The sequence below is a fragment of the Arvicanthis niloticus genome, chromosome 8, assembly GCF_011762505.2.
Source record: "Arvicanthis niloticus isolate mArvNil1 chromosome 8, mArvNil1.pat.X, whole genome shotgun sequence".
Classification (NCBI taxonomy): domain Eukaryota; kingdom Metazoa; phylum Chordata; class Mammalia; order Rodentia; family Muridae; genus Arvicanthis; species Arvicanthis niloticus.
Window position 1 is genome coordinate 71,881,846 of NC_047665.1, and position 25,235 is coordinate 71,907,080.

Below are 25,235 nucleotides of genomic sequence, written 5' to 3' on the forward strand. Positions count from 1 at the left end.
TCCAAAATCAGAAGCCAAAATATATAAGAAAAAGACTAGTAAGGTTAAAAAAAAGAGTTCAGACAATGCATTGTGAGACAAACAACAACAGAAATCAAAAATCAAAACAAAACAAAAAAACCCAAAACAACACCCTCCCCCTCAAATACCATTAAGTTCATTTTGTGTTCTGAATACTGCTGGGCTTGGGGCCACCCTTAAATGTACACCCAGTATGACTCCATTGGAGAAAACTTTTCTTTCCTTTGCAACTGATTGTCTTCTGGGAAGGGAGATCATGCCTACACCCCTTCTCACGGTTAGGACCCTATCTGGCTTGGACCTGTGCAGGGCCTGGGGATGTGGTCCTTGTCTCTGAGTTCATATGTGGTCAGGATCAGTCCTATCGTGTGTGGAAGGCATTGTTTCCTTGTTGTCTTTTGTCCCCAACAAGATCTTGAAGTCTTTCTTCTTCCTCTTCCAGAGTCCCCCGAGCCCCAAGGGACATCCTCAATGGAGATGTTTCCTTTAGGACTGAGTGTTTCAAGGTCTCTCACCCTCTGCCTGTTGTCTAGTAGTGGGTCTCTGTACTTATTTCCATTTACTGCAGGTATTAGCTTCTCTGACGATGGCAGAGCAAGACACTGATCTGTAAGGATAGCAGAATGGTGTTATTTTGCTACATTGTTCTAGCAGAAAATTGTATTTGGCTTTCCCCTAAGGTCCATGGCCTAACTAGTCTCAGGTTCTTGACCACCTGAGCAGTGTTAGAAACGAGGGTTTCATTGGATGGAGTGGCCCTTAAACCCAGTCAGATAGTATTTAGTTAATCCCACAACTGTCCTGATTACACCAACAGGCAGGTGGTAGATCCCCATTGTAGATCACAGGGTTTGCAGCTGGGTTGGTATTTACTTTTCTTCTTTTATAGCGTGAGTACACCTTTTCACCGTTTTTTTCATTAATACCAACTCCATGGGCTATTATTGCCATTTCCACCTCCCAGCAATGGCGCAGAGAATTATAGTCCAAGGTTACAGGTCTAAGGAACACAGAAAACCCTAGGAGCTTTCTTTGATCTCCAGGTTTTCTGTTCTCTCATCTCTCTCATCTACAGCTGTGAGGTGTGTGCTAAGGTAGCCTGTGGTTTATACTCTATGAAAAGGAAAATGTTGGTGTTGAATAGGGAAGGGTCAGGATCGTTTTACATAGTTTAAGGGTTATATAACCTTTTCTGTATGATAATTATGCACTTGTTTGGGTGGTACCCATTGAGGTCCTTGTAGACCCTAACAGTGAGTTTAGTTATCAACTGCTTTTGAAAAATTCTGAAAGAAACACAGTTTAGTCACAGTGGATTCTATATCCATAGCATGTATCCATTCACTAGGCTTTGTGCATTTTTGGAAGCTAGCCAAGAGGCAGTACAGTATTACTTAGTCTGTATGTTAAGGTCTTCTGCAATCCTACTGGGTAGAGCTGAGTGTGATGGCTACTTTTGGTAAGCTTGACACACACTAGAGTTACATGGAAAGAGGGAAACTCAATTGAGGCATTGCCTCTACCTGACTGGCCTGTAGGCAAGTGTGTAGGGCGCTTTCTTGATTGAGGATTGATGTGGGTTGGTCCAGTTTATTGCATAATGTTCCTCTCCAGGGAAGCTGGTTCTGGGTTACATAAGAAAGCATGCTGAGCAAGTCATAGATACCAAACCAGTAAATAGTGCTCCTCTATTGTCTCTGCTTCAGTTTGTGCATCCAGGTTCCTGCCTTGACTTCCCTTCAGGACAGACTCTATAAGATGAGATGAAACCTTCCTTCCCCCAGCTTGCTTTCTGGTCATGATGTTTATCACAGCAACAGGAAAACAAATTCAAACACTAAGTTATTGTTATAGTCACTTGGGGACAGAAATGGCCTCTGGTAATACTCCTCATGTCTGTGGTGTGAATCCATCAAAAGTTGGAACACGAATCTGTCAGGACAAAGGTTGAACAGTTATGAATGTGTATCAGCGACTTAGTGTTTACTTCAGAACGAGAGCTCTGAACGTTATGTAAACTTCACACTTGGGACCTCCACCTGGAACAATGCCAGATAGAACCAAACAGCTATTATTAAAATGCTGTACATGGGGGCTGGAGAGATGGCTCAGTGGTTAAGAGCACTGGGTGATCTTCCAGAGGTCCCAAGTTCAATTCCCAGCAACCTCATGGTGGCTTACAGCCATCTGTATCGGGTTCCAGTGCCCTTTTCTGGTGTGTCTGTAGACAGTGACAGTGTACTCACATACATAAAATACATAAATAAATCTTTAAAATAAAAGCTCTTACGTGGGTCAGATATGAAGATCTGAAACCAGTAAGTAATAGTGGCTCTAGGATAAAAATGGCAAAATGCAGGAAAAGTGTGCTATAACATAGAAGCATATTCACAGTGACAGAATATTAGAACTCTCAAAGACTGAAGAAAAATTATTTTTTCAGATGAGTAAGAGAACACACTGGTCTGCAGAGCACGGAGGGGCTTAGGGGAGTAGTGGTTGCTGTTTTCCAGTCTCTGGAGGTCACCACTAGACTCTTCCTGGCGGCCGGTGGAGCTTCCCAGATGTGGAAGAATAACACTTCCGCTCTTGAGAGCATGCTCTAGGGACACAGAGTGCAGGGCGTGCTGGGGCTGCGAACTGGCTTCTGAATGAGGGACCATCTGCATTTGGGTCTCTGCATACCTTTCCAACTGTCTGCTGTTCCTCACTAAGAGAGCTTTTTCCCCTCTCACCAAGTCTCCCCAAACTCTACCTCCCTCTCCGGAAGTCTGCAGCACCTTCCCCAGGGCTCACTGGCTCTCCAGGCACCACAGAGCCCTAATGAAGATGAGTCAGCGCTGACTTCCCATCTGGTGGCCGCACGGCTCATTTACCTCTGGTGGTTTTGCGCAAACCCAAAGTGCTTTGTGGCTGGATTGAAAGTCTGTGGCGACTTTTTGGTGTCTGTATATGAACTTAAAATTAAGGGAGAACGTTCTTAACCAGTAAGCTACTTATTTCTGAAGCCAATTTTCTTCAAGGAAAAGGAGCAGAATCGTAGCACTGGTGAGCACGGTGCTGAGCAAGTTGGGACGTGTGTCCTGTCTTAGCACTTAAGCTCCCGTTGGTGTTGCAAGTAGTTGAAGAAAATCAGAACTCATTACTTCTAACGCTTGTGACGCACATAAAAATGGATATTTCGTTTAATTTATGCTTTATAATGAGGCATTCTAGGGAGAATACTAAAATGCAGTAGCCAATAATATTCCAGAGGGAAACTTTATGATGCTGCTGATGTAAGTTATGAAGGGCTATACTTAATTCAGTCATAAATTTTATCCTAGCTTCCTCTCATCCCTTTAACCTGTTTCCCTCCACCATAATATTTCTTCCTTTGTAATGTTTCCTGTCCTGTTTTTTTTTTTTTTTGTTTGTTTGTTTGTCTTCTATTGTGTTAAACACCATGACCAAAATAGGTTTGGGGAGGATAGAGTTAAGTTTGCTCATATGCCCCGATCACAGTCCACCACTGAGGAAAGTCAAGGCAAGAAGTGCAGGTAGGCACTGGGGCAGAGAGCATGGAGGAACACTACTTATTGGCAAGTTTTATTCACACTGCTTTCTTGGACAACTCGGAGCCACACCCTAGGGTTGGTACCATCCACACTGGGCTGGGCCCTCTCCCATCAAATCTTTAATCAAGAAACTGCCCCACAGGCTTGCCTCCCACTAGGTCTGAGTCTATATAATAGAAGAATTTTTGCAGATCCTTCTTCACAGACGACCTAGGCTTGCATTAAGTTGTTGAAACAAAGAGCAAAACAAAAACAAGAAACTAACCAGCACATGCAGTAGAATTTATTATAACTATCATTTATTATCTGTCATGTATAGTATGTCAGAAACACAGATGGATATATTTGTGTCTCCCCACAATGCCATGAATAATACATTCATAAACAACACTGGTTCTTTTCTCTTAATTGTAGCTGCTAATACTAACTCCTATATTATATATATTTACACCGCACTGTAAATACCCACATATCTATCCTCTATGTATTTATGCCACTTATAGAAGATCAGAGGAAAGAGAAGCTTTTTTTTTTCTGTTACCCCCTGCCCCCAGTTACCCCAACCTCTCTGCCCTCCCAACCCAGTCTGAGAGTTAGCAGTAGGAAGAAAGAGATTGAAGCTTGACTATGATTCACTTAGAGAAGATATTTTTGGAGGGTGTTATTTCAGAGTCAAGTTTTTTGCTAGGTCCACAACAATATTGTCCGGTTTAGTCAACCTTCAGCTGTTTTCTGAGCACCTGTTGTATGCCAGGTGCGACACGAAGGGGCCAAAGATTGTAAAGGTACAAAGTCCTTACCTTTGCAAGTTGAACAAAATAAGGACTTGCTGTGTTTGTCCTCCTGCGTTTCTTTACTGAGCAGCCCCGAGTTCAATCTGCATGGGTGTGTGAATAATTTAAGCACTCTTTACATTTGTCTGACCCCTAGGGCAGAACAAGGTTAGAAACTGCCAAGGCTTGGCTTATTTCTCTTCTGTTTATCTTTTTCATTTTAGGGGTGTGATGAAAGTTGATATAAGCCTTCAGAAAGTGGACATTGACCAATGCTCGAGTGATGGCTGGTTTTCAGGAACTCACAAATGTCACCTTAACAACTCAGAGGTAAGAATACAAGGACAAGATCCAATGAAATCCGAAGTGAAGGCTTGGATGCCTCTCTCACATGTTTTATTTGCATGGGCGAATGACCATGTGCATCCTTCTGAGAAAAAAAAAAAAGAATCTGTACAGATCTCAGTTCTGTCAAATGAACTGAAGGGAGGTGTGGAGGTGGGGAAACACAATTTTTGCAGAGGAACTGTTTCAGGGCTCTTAAGATGAAGCTACAAGTAAGGTTATGGCTGAAATGTGACTTTAATTAAAGGCTGATTTTATTATCCAAAATGAGCTCAAAATGTAAAACAATCGTGGAATGAGAGAACAGTCCCAGCGGGAACAAACAGATTAAGCGTCTTTTAATGTGTGGTGACGCTTATTGTCACATTTGTGGGATCCATTCAGACACATTGCCATCTGCTAAAAGGCTGTAGAGCAGGTATGGCAGGGCAATTTGGAAAACAAGGAGAAAATTATACACAGGGGCCTGGAGAGGGACTGGATACAGTCGTGTGTGCTTTCCTCTTTCCATCCCCATCCTTGCTTGGTTGGGTGGGATTCTGATTGATAAGAAACAGAGACCAGTTTTTTGTAAAGGCCATTTTTTTTTTTTTGTCCAGAAAACAACAACAGCAATGACCTTTGACACTTGCCTTTAGTCGTTTCAGAGAAGGAATATGATGACATCACTAAATATGTCCTCACTAATCTGTCTCTAAGGTCCAAAGATGCTGTGAAAAGGAACACAGTTCCAGTTTTCTGATCTTAAACACTGGGGATGTCCTAATGTTGACTCCATAAATTTGTAAGGAATGCTGGTTTGGTTTGTTTTCAGTAGGAGGGTGTTTCTACAAAGTCACAACCAACACCTTCAGTTTGAACTTTTTCCGGCTGTGAATGACAGTTGTACACAGTACACATACATGGTTTCAAAGCAAGGGCATTTAAGCCTGCAGGATGGTTGCCATTAAGTACTTTTTTGCATCATTGCAACTCTTGGTGCACAGGTATACCCATGTACATGTATGGATATATTCTCCTTGTATGCGCACCATGTGCACACCCAACAATACCATGCCATTATACATCATTCAAATACTCCCAAGATCACCACACTCTCAATAACCTTCCAAAGCCTCCCACTCCACTATCTGACACATATACCTTTATCTACTCCCATGTGTTTTTCACAGTATCCCTGAAATCTTCCTCCCTGAGTATCCCAATACCTCTGTAATTTCCAATGTCCCTCTATCTATGGCACCTCCATCATGTTCCTGCAATACCACGTTGCCTCTTTGGTTCCTCTTTGGTTCACACATGTTCTCAGATCTTTTCCACATCTGTATACCTACATGTAGCCAACCCTCTGAGGCTCAGCATTTTACCACACCTCTCTACCTGACTGGGACTGCACAATGTGTGTGAACTTTTTTTGCTTTCTTAATTCACAAAAGGTAAAATCCTCTTTCTATATTTGTTCCTCCTATGGTTTGGGGGTATTTTGGGGAGGGGAGGCTTTACTTCCTTTTGGATGTCTCTGGCAATTTTAAACATATAAATTTTAATTGATGATCAGTGATTGTCCTTGGTTATTATCTCCATAGCAATTACATGTAGGCGCTTTGCATAGTCTTTAGCTATCACGGGTTATATTTTTCCTGCTGGTTGTCCCACTGTGGTTACTGGTCTAAGAATGACCATTTCTGTGCAGTCTTGTTTTGGCGGAGGCACAGAGTTCAACAGTCTATCGAGAAACAGGAAGATAGATCCTTTTAGCTCAAAATAATCTTTGTGTCATATTTCTTCCTTTATAGCATTCATTCTTTTAACTGATGGTTGCATTACCAAGAACTGCATTTAGAAGACTGATTTGTTTTCATTGCCTCAGCAATATTAATTTTCTGAGTCTTGTGTATTTTTAGCGCTTTCAAGTAAGTTATTTCAAGGAACAACAGTGTTTTAGATCCTGATGAACAAAGATTAGGTTGAAATATGTGGTTTTTAAGATTATATGTGGGAGCATTATATTTATGCAATCCATCATGACACATTTTTGAAAAGCATATTCTTTAGGACTGTTGGCAATTCAATGTTTCATCTGAAAATGCTATAGCAAGAAGCTCAGTGCCCACATGTAATGCCAAGAGGCTGAAATGAGAGGCTGGCTAGAGGACTCAGTGGTTAGAACACTGGCTGTTGAGCATAGCCCCTGGGTTCAGTTTCCAGCATACACAGAGATCTGCTGTAACAAGTACCAGGAGATCTAGGGCCCTATTATGGTTGCTGACAGTTCCAGACACACATCTGGTGCACCCACACATACAAGCAAAACACTCAAACTCATAAAATAAAGTGGTTTTTTTTTTTGAGAGAGAGAGAGAGAAAAAAAGACAATGTATATTTTGCCTTAGAATCTGGCTATCTTCCAGTTCTGTGGCTTTCCCAGGTACTCAAGTTGAAAGTAAGGGATTTTGCTAATGACTGGTCCAGCTTGAGGCCCATGCCATGAAAAGGAGCCCACCCCTGACACTGCCTTGAGGGCCAGGACTCAGAGGCTGGATAGCCCAGAGACCTAGGATAGAACCAAACACAACAGAAAAAAAAAAAAAAGGTCAGTGAAGTGATTCCTGAGAGGCTTCATCCAGCAACTGATGGAAACAGATGCAGAGACCCACAGCCACACATTAGGCAGAGCTTAGTGAATCTTGTGGAAGGGCAGGAGGCAGGACACTATAATAAATACCACAGAATAACTGACAGAGTCAACTACCAGGGCTTATAGGGACTCACAGAGACAGAACCACCAACCATGGAGCTTTCATGGGACAGACCTAGGCCCTCTCTCTTTATATTATGGTTGTATAGCTTGGCCTTCTTGTGTCCTCCTTACAGTGGGAGCGGGAGCTGTCTCTGACTCTTTGGCTGCTTTTGGATCCTTGTCCTCCTACTGCTTGACTTGTTCAGCCTAAATAGGAGAGGAGGCGCCTAGTCTTACTGCACTTGATATGCCATGTTTGGTTGATACCCATGGGGGGCCTGCCCTTTTCTGAAGGAAAATGGAGGAGAGGTAGATGGGGCAGGAGAGAAAGGGAGAGGACATGGGGGAAGGAGTTGGGAAAGGAGGAGAGAGGGAAAATGCCATGGAGATAAAATATATGAGAGAGGAATAGATAAGGTAACTAAGATAAAAAAAAAAGTAAGGTTTTTTGGTTCTGGGTCAGCCTCAGGGTGTTCTTGGTGGGGTGGTATATCTTATACAAGGGCTGTCTTGGAGCTAGTCAGACTTCTCTGAGCTCCTCCTGGTGGTGTTGGTCTCTTCATGAAGCTGCATATCATACCTGATGTCTAGGTAACAGGAAGCCCTTTCAGTTCCTTCTCTGCTGGTGTGAATTGGAGATTAGAACCTAGCATTTCCTGAAGAGTTCACTTTTTAGGCAAAACAAAAACAAAAACAAAAACAAAACCAAACTCCTGTTTGGAGCATTTTTCATCTGCTCTGGTGTTCTTTTGTCCTGATCTTGTGATTCTAACTCCAGGGTCACTGTATAATCTGGCATCTACTGGAAAACACTTAACAGGAGTCACATTTTTTTGAGGCAGGTTTTGTCTTTATGAATGTGTCATTAGAAACCAAGACACCAATCACAGCTTGGAGTAGGTTCTATATTTTGCTGGTGCTTATTGTTCTCCTCTTGTTAACAGGAGAGGGACATACACATGTCCAAGTCTTAAGCAGGACAAACTTTACGGTGTAATTTTCAGGGAGTGTTGACTTTTCAGCTCATGGAGTAAGATATCAGAAGAGCAGGGTTGAGGTTGGAAATGGCAGGATGGTGTGGGACAGTGACAGAGGCCCCAGAAACACTGCTGAGTTCAGATAGCCAGGTCTGGAGGCTAGCCTTACCCCAGGATCATAGCAAACCGGATCCGAGACCACCTCTGAGGATGGAGTGCATGGTGGTTATTCTTAACTGATCTGATCCCTGCAGAATGGACTGGACCATGTTTTCAGTATCATTTTAATTCACAGCTGATTTTCCTACTGGTGTTTTGAGCACACAAAAATTCTGTTGTACCGTTGATTAGAAATACAAAATGAATTGATTTTCATTTTCAAAGTCTCCTTTTATGTATTTCCACTGTAATAATAAAGAAAAATTGAAAATGAAAACACTAAGACCATTGCTTTAAGCTGCTTGGTTATAGAGCATGAATGAACATTAGGTGTCTCCTAAATTTTTAATATACAGAGTACATAATTTTTTATAATATTTATATGTCTTTTCTTAAACCAGGAAACATAATTAGGTTGGCATAATTAGGTTGGCATAAAGATGGAATACTTTGACGAAATTCTTATTTTGTAAAAGTAAGTAATAATATCTTTAATGACAGCATTGCAGTTAACTTGCACCTTTGTAAATTTTTAAAAGTTTTTTTTTGTAATTTTTTTTGATTGAGAATGTTACAACCAATTCTTTGTCAACATTATTAAAATAGTGTATTCCTTGGGAATGCAGTGATCCAAGGCTCTCTAGGGTCAGCTGGTTTTATACCTGGTTTTAACATCTGTCACAGTGATGAACACACTTTGCAAGGATATATTAATCCAAAGGGATGGAAGCAGTTGTTGATTCTTTTTGCTAAATCGTGTTGACGATTTTTCAGTTTTATTTATGGGTTTTTTCAAAGGATTATGCAAAAATACAGCCAGCAATTTTTATCTTACCTAGTGTTAGTCACTATAAGCTAATCTGACACCTGGGCATTTTAGTATTTTAAAGAATTATATGATTATATAATACTTTATATATAAATATGTAATATATTGTGTGTACATATATATTTATATGAAATATATCAGACATATGTTATATGTCATATATATGTTATAAATACAATTTGAATCAGCTTATTCTCTTCTGGTGGGATTGATTGGGAACTTTTATCTACAAGTTTACATTGCAGGGCTATGAACATTTGTAGATTTTGGCAACAAAATTCACATAACACTAGAAACATTTTGAAATAGACATTTCAGTATTCTCACTTTGAGATACTTTTTCAGAATTGTTAAAATGTCACTTTGGGAGATGGAAAGATGTCTCAGCAGTTAGAATTCTAGCATATTGCTATTACAGAGGACTGAGTTTGGTTCCTAGCACCCATACTGAGGGACTTACAGCTGTTTGTTAGGCCACCTACACGGGATTTGGTGCCCTCCCCTGGATTTATTAGGCACCTGCACACATATTGCTTACATTCTTAAACAGACATACCCATTTGTGCACAACTTAAAAAATAAAAACAAATATTAAAAATGTAACTTTGGGGGCTGAGGAGATTGTATATATTCATATTTGTAAAACACACACACACACACACACACACACACACACACACACACACACAGATAGCATCCCCCGTGTCTTTCCGTATCAATGGAATACCTTGTGTATGAGTCTGTCTGAAACTTCACATCATTCTAGTTAGGAAATATGTTTTAAAAATGTAAGAATGGGTGTTTTTTATGAGTATATGTATGAAGTGTTTGAGAAGAGGAATTTAAGCAAAGAATTAAAGACAGCATTACTTGACCCTTCTTTTGAAATTATTCCCTCCAGCATAGTGGGGTTTCCAGCTCTCAGAGATCTTCAGCTTAGTTTCTGATTTAGTGAAAAATTTGGAAGCAGCTGTTTGTTATTTCTTGTTTTATTATTTATTGTTTTATTATTTATTATTTTCATTGGAATTTTTAGAAATATTGTTCTAGAATTGTGCTGTCCATCGAGAGAGTCACTAGCCATATGTAGCTCCTAGTTTTAATTTACAATAACTAAAATTAAGGAAAGTGAAAATTTCAGGCAAATGGCCTCCATAACCTGATTCAAGCACTTGATAGCTGCTTGTAATCAAGTGGCTACCATATTGGACACAGAGGTGGCCAGCTAATTCCAGAAGATAATCTAGTTCGTAGTGCATAGGGGACACAGGTTTTGAAGACTTTCAAATCTCTGAGTTTTTATGAACAGTTGAATCAGTAACACCACCTTCAGCTTCACTGAGAGACATTAAGGACAAGCTTGAACTGGATATCGGCGAGCTACTGTATTAACTCAGTGGAAACGGAGTGAGGCCAGAGTCAGACGGGACAGCTTGTGCTGTCACCCTGGACAACAGGAGTGCCAAGGCAAGAGGATCGTGAGTTTAGGGCGAGACCTCATCTGGGAGAAAAGAGAAACCCTCACGCTCTGTTTTTTACATGCCATCATTTCATGATAGAAATGGAAAAAAAATCTTCTAGCAAATGGAAAGCGGTGAATGGGCCATCATCCAGAGGGTTAAACACTGCTCACATTGTGCCATGGCTTTTCATTTCTTGTCAGCACAAAGCGTCCATTTAAAGGGAAGTAAGGCCCCCTTATCAGAAGGAAGAACAGTGATCAGGTCCTCCGAGGTACGTCACAGGGTGCCAGGTGCTGAGCAGAAATCTGAAGACAGCCCTGGGTTAATGGCTTCCCTTCATCTGCACACATTGCTTTTTCCTCTCTTCCACGGGAACTTCCAAATTAAAAATGAAAACCCCCTTCTCAGCTATTTGGAGATTATTTTCAGCCACTATTAAGTTCTCTTTCCATTAGGCTAAATATCTTGTGGTTCAGCAAGACAGTCTTGCTTGATGGAGGAGCTGAATGAGGCCCAAGCCCAGCTGAGTGAATTTCTCTAATTTGTTTTCAAAGTTGCAAATCATTAACCTGTTTGGATTTCTTACATAATCTTTTTATTTCTGCTAACATTAGTAGATGCTGATTTTTTCGAGAGGTTTTGTTATGTTCTTGAGAGTTCCTAAATTAAGTTTTGATTCATACAAATTAGATGAGATAAAACTTGGTTCTCAATTTCATGCTCCCAGCAACTGAAACAAGAGTACATAGTGCCCTTTGCCATCTTGTGGTCCCGAGAATATCAATCTTTTGTGGGAAGCTAAAAGACACTGAAGCTTTGTGGTTATCTAGACATTTCCTTCATAAGAACAATACATACCTTTTCTTATGTACCATTGCAAGTTGTGCGTTATGTTCTAGCTAAATTGCAGAGTACTGCTTCTAATGCTGTCCCACGAAAGCCTCTTTTTCCTCATATTTAATTAGCTATACTAGCCTCTGTCTGAGGTTTGCTTAACACAGTTTCACTGGTAATTTAATAATTAACAATGTATACGTTTGATTTTCTAAGGGGTACTTCTTTGATTAACTCAAATGCATCTTGCAAAGGTGTGTGTGTGTGTGTGTGTGTGTGCATGCGCCTGTGTGATAGAGACTTGCTATGTTGTCCTGGCTAGCCTAGTACCCAGGCTAGTCTCAGGGTTGCAACAATTACCCACCACTACCTCAGCTTCTAAGTGCTAGTGTTACAGGTGTGTGTTCCAAGTGTATTCTTCACCCCTAAAATAACATGGAGTAACAAAGGCAATCATAACTTAATGAATCACTTCCTTCTTGGGAGAGTCAGGAAACTTGAAAATGCAATTGACATAGTGCTTAGTGACTAACATACAAAATATGAACTTGGAGACATGGAAATTAATAGTCTTTATCGTAAAAACCAAACTTCACACAGTTCCTATAAGTGAAAGTATTTTGCCTACAGATTGGCAAACAGTAGTTCCTGCGCTAAAGAAACCGAGGCAGAGGGATTGTGAAATCAAGACCAATCTGGGACATAGCAAGGCCTTACCTCAACAAACCAAACAACGAAATCACTATACTGTGTGGCGAGTTATACTTCCATTCAGAATTGGGAGAAATGCAGCTGTGATTGAACTGTCTGGTAAGATGGTAAAATTGCTATAAAAGAACACACTGCTTGGTTAAAACTGGTTTTTTTATTTCTTGTGTTTGCCAAAGAAAATCTAAAACTGCTATACACATCTGTGTGCCACAGAATTAATTACAGTAGGGTACACTGAAAATTTGGAAACAAATGTACAATTCAGAATTGGCTAAATAAATTATGAAGTGTTAAAATATAATACCATATTGCTACTTAAAATGAATCTCAATCTTTACACATGGACACACAGTGGTAACAGAAGCAGGCTCTCCAGGATGATTTAACAACTCATGAGGATTCCAAGGTCATTGAGATCAGTCACGGTATGAGGAAGTCTTTCTGAAATGTATTTAGTAGGTGATAGGGGCTTGGTAAGATGCCAGCCTGACAACCCCCTTTTATCCTGAGTTATGAAACCTGTAACTTTGGAAATAGGGTGATTTGTATAAGCCAACTTCTACTGTCTTACTGTTGGCTATTTTCTTATATATGAAAAATGGCAACAGTGAGTTTCTGAACATGTAAAGACCAAAAATTAATTGAAATCCAGCATGACATGCATCCCAGATGTTTCAGGCAAGGTTCTCTGTTGCTTTCATGGCTGCCCCGCAGCCTTGCTTCTGAGCACACACAGGTCAGACCACCCATATCTTCTCCAAGAACAACAAGTGCTCTGAACTGCTGAGCCCCTTCTCCAGCCTCAGAGTTTATGCTGTTATAGAAACTTAATTTATAATTATGGAAAGCATATACTTTTACTATTTTCTCACTATCATATATGTATATCTCTGAGTTATATTGTGTTAGAATGTTTTTAAGATTTGTTGAGTTGCTGATTGGAATTTCATAAAAAGAATGAAATGAATTTTTGCTTGAGATTAGGACAGAACCTTCTTAATTTTATGGCCCTAAACATACTTCTGCCATTTTGTACGACATATTTATTCAGAGATGTTCTCAGCATTTGTAGTTATGAAATCAAAATATTTCTCAATTTTGAATAACTTTGAAGATGCAGTATCAAAAAATCCAGTAATATTTAATTCTTTATGTAAAAGCAAATAAGCACGCCTATCTCATTAACATGGAAATTGCTGTCATCTTTAGTAAATGCTAAAATTATCTCTAAACCCAAGAATTATTTTAAAAGAAAACTTAAATAAACTTATTACTAACAATTACTTTAAGAATAATTATTAGTTGCCTTTTATTTCTGGAATGTCTAAAATGTTACAGAAATAAGAACTTCACAAAACGTTATTCATGAGTGGCACATGTAAAGGTACACAGACACCAATGCTGGGGGTCTATCCCAGGCCCTATCATGTAGCCATGGGCTCTACCATCTCTAGCCTCCTATTCCTGTTTCCCAGGCTAGTCTTGAACTTGTTATCCTTCTGAGTCAGCTTCCAAGTGCTGGGATTGCAGATGCGTGCCACCATTTTTTTTTTTTTTTTGTCTTTAGGGATCTAGGCTATTGTGTTAGTAGTTTTTTTTTTGCTCAAGCACAAAGTCTATGAGATCCCCAAAGCAGTATATCCTGGTGATATATAGTTTGCTTCTGAATTTCCATGAAAGAAAATATTTAACAGTAATTAAAATCAGAGTCATGTAATATGTAGTCTGCCTGAGTGATAGCTACTAGACTTATTTCTATTTTGGCACATGAGGAAACCAAGAGCTACAGCTTGACAAAGGTAAAAATGTCTGGCATGGTGGTTCAGGAAGCCAAGCTCCAGGAAAGTGGTAGAGATGACGGATGACTACTTGGAAAGACTCTGACCAGTAGGGGCCATGGGATGACATCACTGTTGTTCCTTGGGCCAGTAAGTGATCCTATCTTGGAGGCATGTAAGTGATGGCTGTAAGAGTTTTATTTTTTTCCTAAATATTTTTAAAATTTTTTGAGAATTTCATATATCTATACAGTGAATATGATCCTATCTACTTTCCGTTTCTCCCCTCCCAACTCTCCCCTTTGTTTCTACTGACATCATGTCATTGTCCTCCTCTTGTTCTTCATCTTCTTTCTTGTCTTCCTACTTCTCCTTTGAAGTAGAAACTCAAGGGTTCTTTGGAAAGTTGGTTGGATAGTGTTTTCCTGGGGCAAACATGTGAAGGAATGTTTCATTAATGTGGACACGGGTATGAAAAGCAAAGGCAGACTTGTCAAGGAATGTTTGGCTGAAGCAGACACAGGGGAGAGGATGTTCTGCTTAAGCAAGAACGTGAATGAACATGTGATGAAGGATTCTTTGCTAACAACACACATGTATTGGTCTGCCTTACATTGCGTAGTTGAGCATTTGTCAGGATTCTGAGGACTTGGGCTGATTGGATGCAGTTGCTGAGGCAAGACACGTGAAAGACACGTGATGTTTGCAGGATATAAATAGGACTCAATGGACAATACAGGGAGCTAGTGAGGCTTGCTTATAGAGCTAGCTGTGCAGTGCTTGTGGGTCTCCAGCCTTTGCTGATCTTTGCTTCCCTGGGAAAGGCAACATGGAATTTCTTCTGTTGTTACTATTGGTACCTCCTGCTGACTGGATATACTGCTGGTGTATCCATGAAGTGTTTGTGAGTGGATCAAGTTGCTGCTGCTAACCTGTGAACTGAATTGCCTATTTCCAGGCAACACAGACAGGAGTTGCTCCAAAGAACTATTTTTTAAAAAATTTTATTGGTTATTTTACATATTATTTACATTTCAATTGTTATCCGCCTTCCCAGTTTCTTCTCAGAAAAGCCCCTATCCCACCCCCTACCCTCTGCTTCTATGACGGTGCTCCCATACCCACCCCCATACTCCCGTCACACCACCCTAGCTTTTCTCTACCTTGGAGCATCAGGCCTTCACAGGACCAAGGATCTCCCCTCCCACTGATGCCAGATAAGGCCATCCTCTGCTACATATATAGCTGGAGCCATGGGTACCTCCATGTGTATTCTTTAGTTGGCAGTTTAGTCCCTGGGACCTCTGGGGGGGAGGGTCTGGTTGGTTGATATTGTTGTACTTCCTATGGGGTTATAAACCCCTTCAGCTCCTTCAGTCCTTCCCCTAACTCCTCCTTGAGAAACTGATATGGATGTCTCCTGAGGGGCTCTGCCAGAGCCTTATGGATACAGATGTGGATGCTTTCAGCCACCCATTGGACTGAGTACAGGGACTCCAAAGAACCTTTTTAAACAACAGGTCCACTTCCCCATATCCTTTCTTTCCCACTATCTCTGGTTGGTGGTGGGTTACAGGGAAGATTAAAGAGTTTAAGAACCATCATTAAAAATAAGGTTTAAAAAAATTAAAGATATATTCCTTCTTTTTTTCCTCATCTTCCCTCTTATCCTTTCTGATAACTACTGAGTCCAATTAGAAACCCTTATGTGCACGGATGTGGGACCATCCAAAAGAGCATGGTAATCTTGCCAGTGGCAACACCAGGGTAATAGAAAAGACGAACGATTTTCCCTCCTTCAATGACTATTGATTGCCAATAGCTTCCCAGTAATAGATGCAGCCTGGAGAGCACCTCCCCCACGTTTGCTGGAAGCCTGATTGGCTTGTTCTTGTACACGGAATCATAACTTCTAGCGCAACAGCCACGTGGCCTCTAGAAGACAGCACTTTACAGTACTGCTTCTCACCCTTCAGCTCTTGCATCTTTTCTGCCTCCTCTTATGTAATGCTCTCTGAGACTTGCTGATAGTTGTGAGGCTGATAAAAACATCTCCTTAAGGGTAAAGTACTCATAGCTTCTTATTATCAATTATGAGCCGCTAAATTGACAGGCAGCGGGAATTTCTTTCTGGATGTGCTGCTTTTGGTTTTTAATGTATGATTGCCACTTTAAATTGTGCAAATGTCCAGTTTGAAACAGGACCCAAGGGGTTGGTGAAAGCTTTGTATAATTGTCTGGGCATCACCTGAGAGACTGGCATTAAGGGGAGGGACTCATTCTGGGCAGAGATTTAGAATACAAATTAAGATGCAGTAATGCAATGTAAGTGAGCAGGGATGCCAGGGAGTATATGAAAATATATAAGATAGTGTTGGACTCCACTGTTGAAAATAAAATCCCAAAATGCTGCTAGGCATCTCTGAGGCTTGGAAATCCTGACGAGGTTGAGTTTAATGGATAAAGATCTACAGTTGGTACAGACAGGCAAGTGTAGGCTGGGTGAGAGTATTAAGTCACACCCGCCGATGGACATGCACTCAGAGTGCCAGACTCCCTTAATCTTTTCAATTGGGTGAGGAAGCAGAGGAGACTTAAAGTTAGGGAAGAGATTCAGAATGTGCAACTCAATTTATAGTGGAGCCAATTACGAGGGGTAAACCTACCTATTAAACCCTTGCTTTGTAATATTCTGTAGCAGAAAAATTGCTAGTTGTCTAAATCGAGATATGAGAAGCAATCAGAGTATACAGCAAGTGCCTGAGGGTGACTTCTGGGGGTTAAATATAACTCTGCATCATTAGCTCATATGGGAAAAAAATCCCATTATGACAGCAAATCAGATCTGATCTGGCACTCCCTTCGTTACAGTTACATAAAACACGGTGGGAACTTGTCAAAGCTCTCAGTGAGGAGCCAGGCTACTGATATTCGGCAGTCCCCTTTGGAGCACAGGGAAAAACCATGTTGCTTAGTTACAGTCTTTGGCGGATTCAGAAAGCGTTAGCCTACTGTCTTACACAAGAGTTAAACTCCATTCCTTGACATCCTCCCCTAGGACCAAGTCATCATCCTCTTCATCTCAGTACTGTGGTCATTGTTATTTCCACTGTCTTTCCGAGGTCGTTCATATGCATCCCTTTTCTGTTTTTACCTCCCCACAGCTTATACATTGCGAGAAAGAATGAATAGGTAGTTGAAGCTGTTAGTGGTCCATAGAGTGTTGAGATGATGTCACACTGCTTTGGCCCTCAAAGCAATGTGCATTTTTAAAAAATTTATTCTAACTTTTTTTTTGTCATTTGAAGTCATTGCACTTTCTCACATTTGGTTAGCATATTCACAGTTTGGGTTGCTGTCGTACAAAATGTACAAGATTGCAACGAACTGTATCACATGCCATTATCTATGTATTTTTTTTGTATTTCACAATGTAGACTCACATGCGGGTGCGTGTAGAGATGGGTCAATCAGGAAACTTAATCGATAAAACTGGACTTGAAGGTCTTTGAAAATAGAAAAATTAGGAAAGAAAAAAAAAACCAGAGAACTGTTAGTAGAGAAAATGTACAACTATTGCACACAAGGCGGGAAAGTCTGTGAAGAAAGACATATTGAATGCGCAGTCTACTTCAGTAGGAGAGAAGTGTTTTGAGGCTCCTAACTCTGAGTGAGACTTTGGAAAGGCTTTGGCTCCTCGAGGGAGCATCTTCACATTCTTGCAAACATGTGGATATCCATTTTATTTCTCATTTCTTCAGGAAAGAGAGCTGTCCTCAGCCACGTGTTCTTATCTTATTGTAATTATTATAATGAACTGAAGCCATGACCCAATCTCTATGATGTAATTATTTCAGGAGATTTGTCAGTACAATCTCAGCTTTATGCAGAAGAAAGCAGTTTTTTCTCTACTAATGTGTACAGTCCCATGATTACGGGAAATGGTGAAGAGTCAGTTTTGTATTTGCGTTTGTAATGATTGTGTCGCAGGCTTGGCTCTCTAAATGTTCTAGTTCTGTTGAAGCCCACAGTTCAGAGACCTAACATAGACCCACACTCATAGGACACATGGACGACCTTAGACCATAAACCAGTCAAGGGAATCTGTGAAGTTAAAAACATTTTCTTGACAATTCAAAGCCATCGCTTCACATTTGAACTGTCTCCAGGGCACACAGAGCTTCAGAAAGCTGTATTACAGAGGCAGACTGAACAGAGTTGTTTTGGAGTAAGGCAGAAAGCAAAGATAATTTCAGGAATGTAAAATAAAGATATTCTAGATATTTTTTGAAAATATATTTTTATAATTACATTATGTAACATGCTATAAATCTATCGCTTTTGAATGAATTAATACATATTTTAGAAATTTCTCAGTCTTGCTGTTTAAGATGACCAATATTTGTGCTGATTAACTTCTTGTCAATTTGATATAAAATATGTCTTATGGTAAGTACAGGAACTTCAATTGATGAGATGCCTCCATAATATTGGTCTGAAGGCAATTTTGTGGGGGTATTTTCTTGATGTCTAGGAGGGATATTTTCTGGAATTTCTGGGGTATTTTCTGGGAGGGTCCAGCCCACTGTGAGTGCTGTCACCCCCAGGATGGTGGTTTTGGGTTGTATAGGAAAGCAGACTGAGAAAACATGGGAGCAAGCCAGGAAGCACCACTTCTCCATGGCTTTTGCTGCACTTTTTGCCTCCAGGTTCCTGCCTTGGGTTCTGGCTTTGGTTTCCCTGGATGATGGAATGTCTTGTAAGATGAAATAAGCCTTCTCCTACATGCCCAAGTTCCTTTGGTCATGGTGTTTATTCCAGCAGCATATAGCAAATAAAAATAGGCATCTATGCTCTTACCATATTGAAGTACGTGTTCGAGCTAAGGGTAGGCCAGGGAATAAGGCACATGGCAATGAAATACCCATTTCCCCCTTGTTCAGAGCTGGTTAGATTTTGAGTTATGAAAGGGTTTGTAGTGTGACCTCTGGTGACTGTGGTAGCCTTTCCCCTTTCCTCCCCCATCCAGTCATGTGACAATATAATGGCTTTACCTCAGATAACTCAGAAATCTATTTTCTTTCTTGATTAAGGGATTTTATCAACCTTATTTACAGGTCATATAGGTGATGGTGTTTAGTATTATGTTTATTTAGACTGATATAGTGTGTTTTAAAAAAATATTTCTTTTATTGTTTGAGATTATAATAATATAATCACATCATTTCCCCTTCCCTTTCCTGCTTCGATGTCTTCCCATATGGGAAAGAGCACTCCTTGTTTTCTTTCCAATTCACAGTCTCTTTTTTCATTAAATGTGTTACACACACACACACACACACACACACACACATCTATCTATCTCTATATTATCTATATCTGTATCTATATCCATATCTGTATCCCTGTCTGTATTTGTATCTGTATCTATCTGTATCTGTATGTGTATCTCTATCTCTATATATTCTCAAGTACATGAATATAACCTGCTCAGTTTATATAATATTACTTGTATGTATGTTTTTAGGGCTGACCATTTGGTGTTGGACAACCAATTGGTGTGTTCTCTGGGGAAGACTATTTTTCCTACTCTCAGCATTCCTTAGTTGGTGAGCTACTCTTGTCCTGTTGAGGCCTCTTGCTCTCTCCCCTCCATTAGCATGTCTATTGCTGTACTTTTTTAGCTCAGTCATGTTAGTGAGACTTTGTGGGTGTAGCTTCTGACATAACTAGAATACACAATCTCATAGCAAACTCTACCTCTACACTACAATCTTTCCACCCCCCTTTCTGCAATGATCTCCGAGCCTTAGGTGCAGGGTTGTTTTGGGACTAGTATCCACAACTCTGTGTTTGATTGGTTGTGGGTTTCTGTAAGAGATGTTTTGTTGATGAGAAATATAACTACATGTATTTGTTGGCATAAAAACAAATATTTAGAATGTAGTTAGGAATTATGGTGGTTTAATAAAGTGGTGGTTGTAGGTTCTTCTCCAAAATGTCATGACTTCACTAGCCCCGAGTAGTTGGCCGGGTTTCTAGTGCCAGACAAAAGTTTCCTCTTGTTGAATAGGCTTCAGTCCAATCAGAGAGCTGTTGGTTACTACTACGGTATGTGTGCCTCTACTACACTCTTATTTGTGATGCTGGTCATTGATGTGGTTGTGTAGGACTATTGGTTGCTTCCTTGTTTGGAAGTTTACATGTCGTCTTCTGGTACTATGAAAGCTAGTCCTTAGGGAGTAGTTATGTAGGTAGACCCCAGCGCAGGGGCCTCTTCGCCCTGTGTCTGGAGTTTAAGGTACCTTCAGCAATAGGGACTTCCACCTCTGGGGCAGTCAAGGGTGATAGAAATAGCTTGTGATATTTTGAGAGTCTGTTGGACAACTCTGTCCAACAATTCAAGAGGGCTTCATATGCCTTGTGTTGGGATTTTTGTTAGATGGTTGCTGGCTTTTGGAGGGAGCATTGACAGGTAAGCTTGAAATATTTCTCCATTATCCTAATGTGCATTATAAGTGATTTTAGGTAGATAATTAATAGTATGGTTCCTTGAGATTTTCTAGAGTCTTACTTTTATGTCACCCCCTTTTATGCATTTATTTCCCTTCGCTCTCCCTAATCAGAGCTTCCCAGTTTTTCTCTTTCTCCCATCATACCTTGCTCTTCTCTCTATTGCTCCTCCATCCCGCAATGGTCTCTTTTCACTTACTGCTTTCTTCAGTTACTACAGGATATGTATTCACATCTGAACACTTGGAACTAGGACCTCAGATAAGAGAGAACAAGTAACATTTGCTTTTCTTAAAGTTCTCCATGTAGCAGTTACTACAGCCAAGAAAGGAACTTCTCTATCATTTACCATGCCTATTCCCTGCCCCTACCCTTTTTTTTTTCCATTTGAGCAGAGCACCTAAAATTCGATGCTCTCTCTCAGCCTGCTTATGCTCTGGTAGTCCTTTCTGCATTTACTTTTATTCTTCTCCATCTTCATCATGAGTGCCCTGCCTATTTTAGGAATCTTTTATAACAATTACATATCATTGGCTTTCTTGAGGCAGTATTGCTTAATACAGCTTAAAGTGCTGGCTTATGTTCAGACTGTTTGTATTTCTTAATGTCTCTAAGTCTAACATTTCTGTGTGATAGTCCTGTGCTCCATGCTTTGCACAGAATGTTTTCTGTACATGTTAGTTCTTTTTTGTAGTGCAGAGGAAGCTTGTCAATAACCTCTATGTGTTATTGCTGATATGCATTGGTTTTTCTGTGCTGGATTTGAAGTTTCATGAGGTCCTAAACCACATTAGTGTTTTCTATAGCTGTATTTTAAGTGTCATGACAATGTATGTATATATATATATATATATATATATATATATATATATATATATATACATTTAAGATGTAACAAATATTGGTATTGATTTATTCCATTCTGTAACACCCATCTGCTTGCTTCCCACATTTCTCCCATGTGATTTCATTTATTTATTATGTGCATGTATTTGTTCATGCTCTTTCTTTAGAATAACACACTGGCTACCACTTTAACTACCTGATGGATTCCAGCTTAGTCTTTGAGTTCTAGGCTGTTGCCTTTCATAGATTTCACAGAATCTTTTCCTGCTCTAGTGTGGCACTATCCTATGTTATTAAATGTTTATTTAATTGTTATTATTTATAGTAACTACATTTATTATAATCTTCTGTTTTACTTGTCACCTGAATATGCACGGGCATACATAGAGATGCATAGAATTGTGTCCTGGATGTACAGGGCTAGAAAATCTACCCTCACTCTTGTGCTGTAGCCGAGGGAACAGAAACATAGGAATCAATTACATTTTATTTTAGTTAAGAATTTTGGTCAGTTGTGGGTAATACAAAACCTTGATCATATTTCTTTTTCATATTTCTCATGAGTAAGAGTCATCTCATTCTTTAAATTCATGGATAATATCAGAACTGGAGAAATGGAACAGAGACAAGGAGCTCTTGATGGTTTTTAAGGAAATGGAAGTTTGGTTTCCAGCACCAATATAGGGAAGCTCACTACCACCTGTAACTCCAGCTCCTGGGATCTGACTCCAATTTCTGGTCTTCATGGGTGCCCACATGCATGTGCACATATACTCATAGATACAAATTAAAATTTATGTAATACCAGATTTCCATAATCAAATGTCCTTTCTTTTCACTGGTTTCATCATTATCTCCCATTCATAAAGAAGATTTAGACAGATTTCATTTTGAGAGGTACTTTCATCCTCATTCAAGAGTGAAAAAGTCTAGCTGGAGACTGGTTCCTTACAACTTAAAAATTCTTCCTAGTATCTGAATATTTAGTTTCTAGATCTTACTTTATTTTGCTTTATGTTTTACTTCATTTAAGTTACTGAAAGCAATTCTAATTAAAAATGAATAGTTTAATTAAAAGTAATGACTGTAATTCTTTTCAGTGAGCATCTATTGTCACACCTGCTTGAACCAACTGCTATTATTTTTAGCATCAAATTAAAAATTTGCATACACCATAATGACTTAGTTATGTGCTTTAGTTTCTATTGTTTTTTGTTAGTGTGAGATGCATTTTTAAAGAAGACTATAAAAGATTTAGAGTAGGTGGCTTTACAAATTGAGTAGTGATTATTCTCAGTTCTCTATTGTTGAATGTTTCTGTCACTGATGTAGATGTGAAAGAATGAACCAACACATGCTAATTTTAAAAACGACATTTTGTTCTTTGACATATAAATAGTGAGCTTTAAAAAAACCCGCTCAGCTAAATTCACATAAATCCTCCTCCACAATCAAACCACTAAATTAAAAATTAGGTTACATTCTTCTTCTTCTTTTTTTGTAGTTTACATAAATGTCTAATTAGAAAAAAGATTCTTTAATTTCTAGCTTTTCCTATTCATTTCCCACCCTTCCGTCTTACTTTTTTCTCTTCTTTCCCTTTCCTTCCTTATTCATTGTCTTGATTTCTTTCTTCTTTACCTTTTAAATTCTTTTGTCTTTTAGTTTTTTTGTACCCTGCCTCCCAGAAAGAGAGAACTAGATATTTTGTGTTCTGATGAGTCCCAGGAAGAGAAACAGCACAATTTGAACACAATTTTAGGACTCTCAAGCATTCTTAAGGAATGTGCATATCTGCTGGGTGAGTGTCTGTGGGGTTGATGTGGCTTGCTTTCTCTACTGCTTTCTACCTTTTTTTTTTAGACAAAAATTTCTCACTGCACCTGGATCTTACTGATTTCCCAACTAGTTAGAGAGACCCTGGGATTTGCCTGTTTCCACTCCTGTAATATTGGAATTAAAGATGTATTCATATCCCCATGTTTGCAGTAGACACTTAATCTGAGATCCATCTTCTTAGCATGGTTTCAGGTCTTTAAGAGCACAATTGTACTTTTCATATGTCAACAACTTAATGAAGAAATTTATATATTTCATGTATTGTTAGTTATGAGGATTTTCTATCTATTTGAAGAGACATGAATGGTCAAGAAACATTAATATTGAAGCTAATTATTACTTGGTGTGATTTCTTGAATTTTTTGAGTTATTTATGATAGTTAAGTAGTTCTTTAGATTTATGAGCTATAGCTACACACTACTTTCAGAGAGACCACACAAGGGGGTGGAGAGTTGGCTCCACTGAGCATGTGCTCAGTTAAGAGCATGTGCTGCTCTGGCACAGGGCCAGAATTCAGATTCTCATTTGAGTCAGGCAGTTCACAACTCCCTCTAACTCCAGCTCGAGAGGACTTAGGCCTTTAAGGTCTCTGTAGGTACTGCACTCACCCGCACATACCCTCACACATACACATACACATACACATACACATACACATACACATACACATACACATACACATACACATACACACATATACATACAAACAATTCAAAGGAAAAATAAGTCTTAAAAAAGCAAGCATGTAAGACCTCAGTCTGTTAAACAAAACCAAGACTGACTCAGAAAACGGGACTTCTTCCCATGGAAGTCACATCATTGCCGTTGCAGAGACTCACCCGTGGTCCTTGCAACATGACTTAGAATACGGCCATGCTTATGTTTTTTTCAAATGGACACTGTTCAGTTGCCTGGCTTTGACTGTAAAGCATTTATAAGCATTGGGAGTCGATTTGGGACATGATTTCTGTTATGACTAATTGTTTTAAGTCTGCTTTTTAATCCTTGGATTTATTTGTCACTTCCCCCCCACTTTTCAGTAAAACCATTTATCAATAATAATATTCACAGGTATGTGTCCAGGTCTGCTTGTTTCTAACAGTATTGTGCTAACTGACTAACTTTGTGATCGTACCCTTTATTTTTTAAGGTAGTCGGTGACAAGTTCCTCTTCTGCTTCTCTCTACAGTTTCTATATGTACCTGAGAGGTAACACAACGTGATTGTTGTTTCTTCTTGTTACTGACCATAGCCATTGGCTTCCCTTTGGGTGGATTTTTGTCAATACAATTTGGACTGTAATGAATGAAAGTCACCTGGGCCTCTTAGTAAAGAAATGGTGGAAGGTTAGTTTTCACCGCTCTCTGTGGATAGGAACACTACTGACCTGTGATGCAAGTAGCTGCCTTTGAGAATCTCTGATCAGTTCAGTTCTCAGGTTCTTTCATCAAGACAAAGAAGGCCAGTCTTTATTTCATGACTGCTGGAATATATACCATTGGGAAGCCTTCCTCTTTTAGCTTGTCCATTGCTGTGTGTCTGGATTGTTTTTACATATTATAATTTCTCATGCCCTATTTCCGTTTTTACTTTCCAAAAATGAATTATTTTTTAAAGGCATGTTTTAGCACACTGACTGAATCTAATCAGTGCTACCTATCTGTGCATGGATACACCAGTGTCTACACACCTAAAGAAAAGCAGGTTTTCCTCCCTTATCCACCATCAACTCCAGTGGCACCTCAGATGTGAGTGGTGCCTCTGTAAGCCCCGTTCTGCTCCATCCTGGAATACTTAAATGGCTTGATCTTGTGTAAGTCTTAGGCAGGATACTGCAGCTGCTATGAGT

The 25,235-nt window shown here is 39.6% G+C and overlaps 1 protein-coding gene across 1 annotated transcript in view; it reads left to right on the forward strand.

The window, feature by feature from the left end:
• Positions 1 to 25,235, forward strand: part of Gpr158 (G protein-coupled receptor 158) — a 342,907-nt gene that overhangs the window by 33,160 nt on the left and 284,512 nt on the right. The window contains exon 2 of the mRNA XM_076938807.1: positions 4,576 to 4,681. Within this exon, the coding sequence (XP_076794922.1) occupies positions 4,576 to 4,681 (106 nt within the window). The remainder of the gene's footprint in view (positions 1 to 4,575; positions 4,682 to 25,235) is intronic.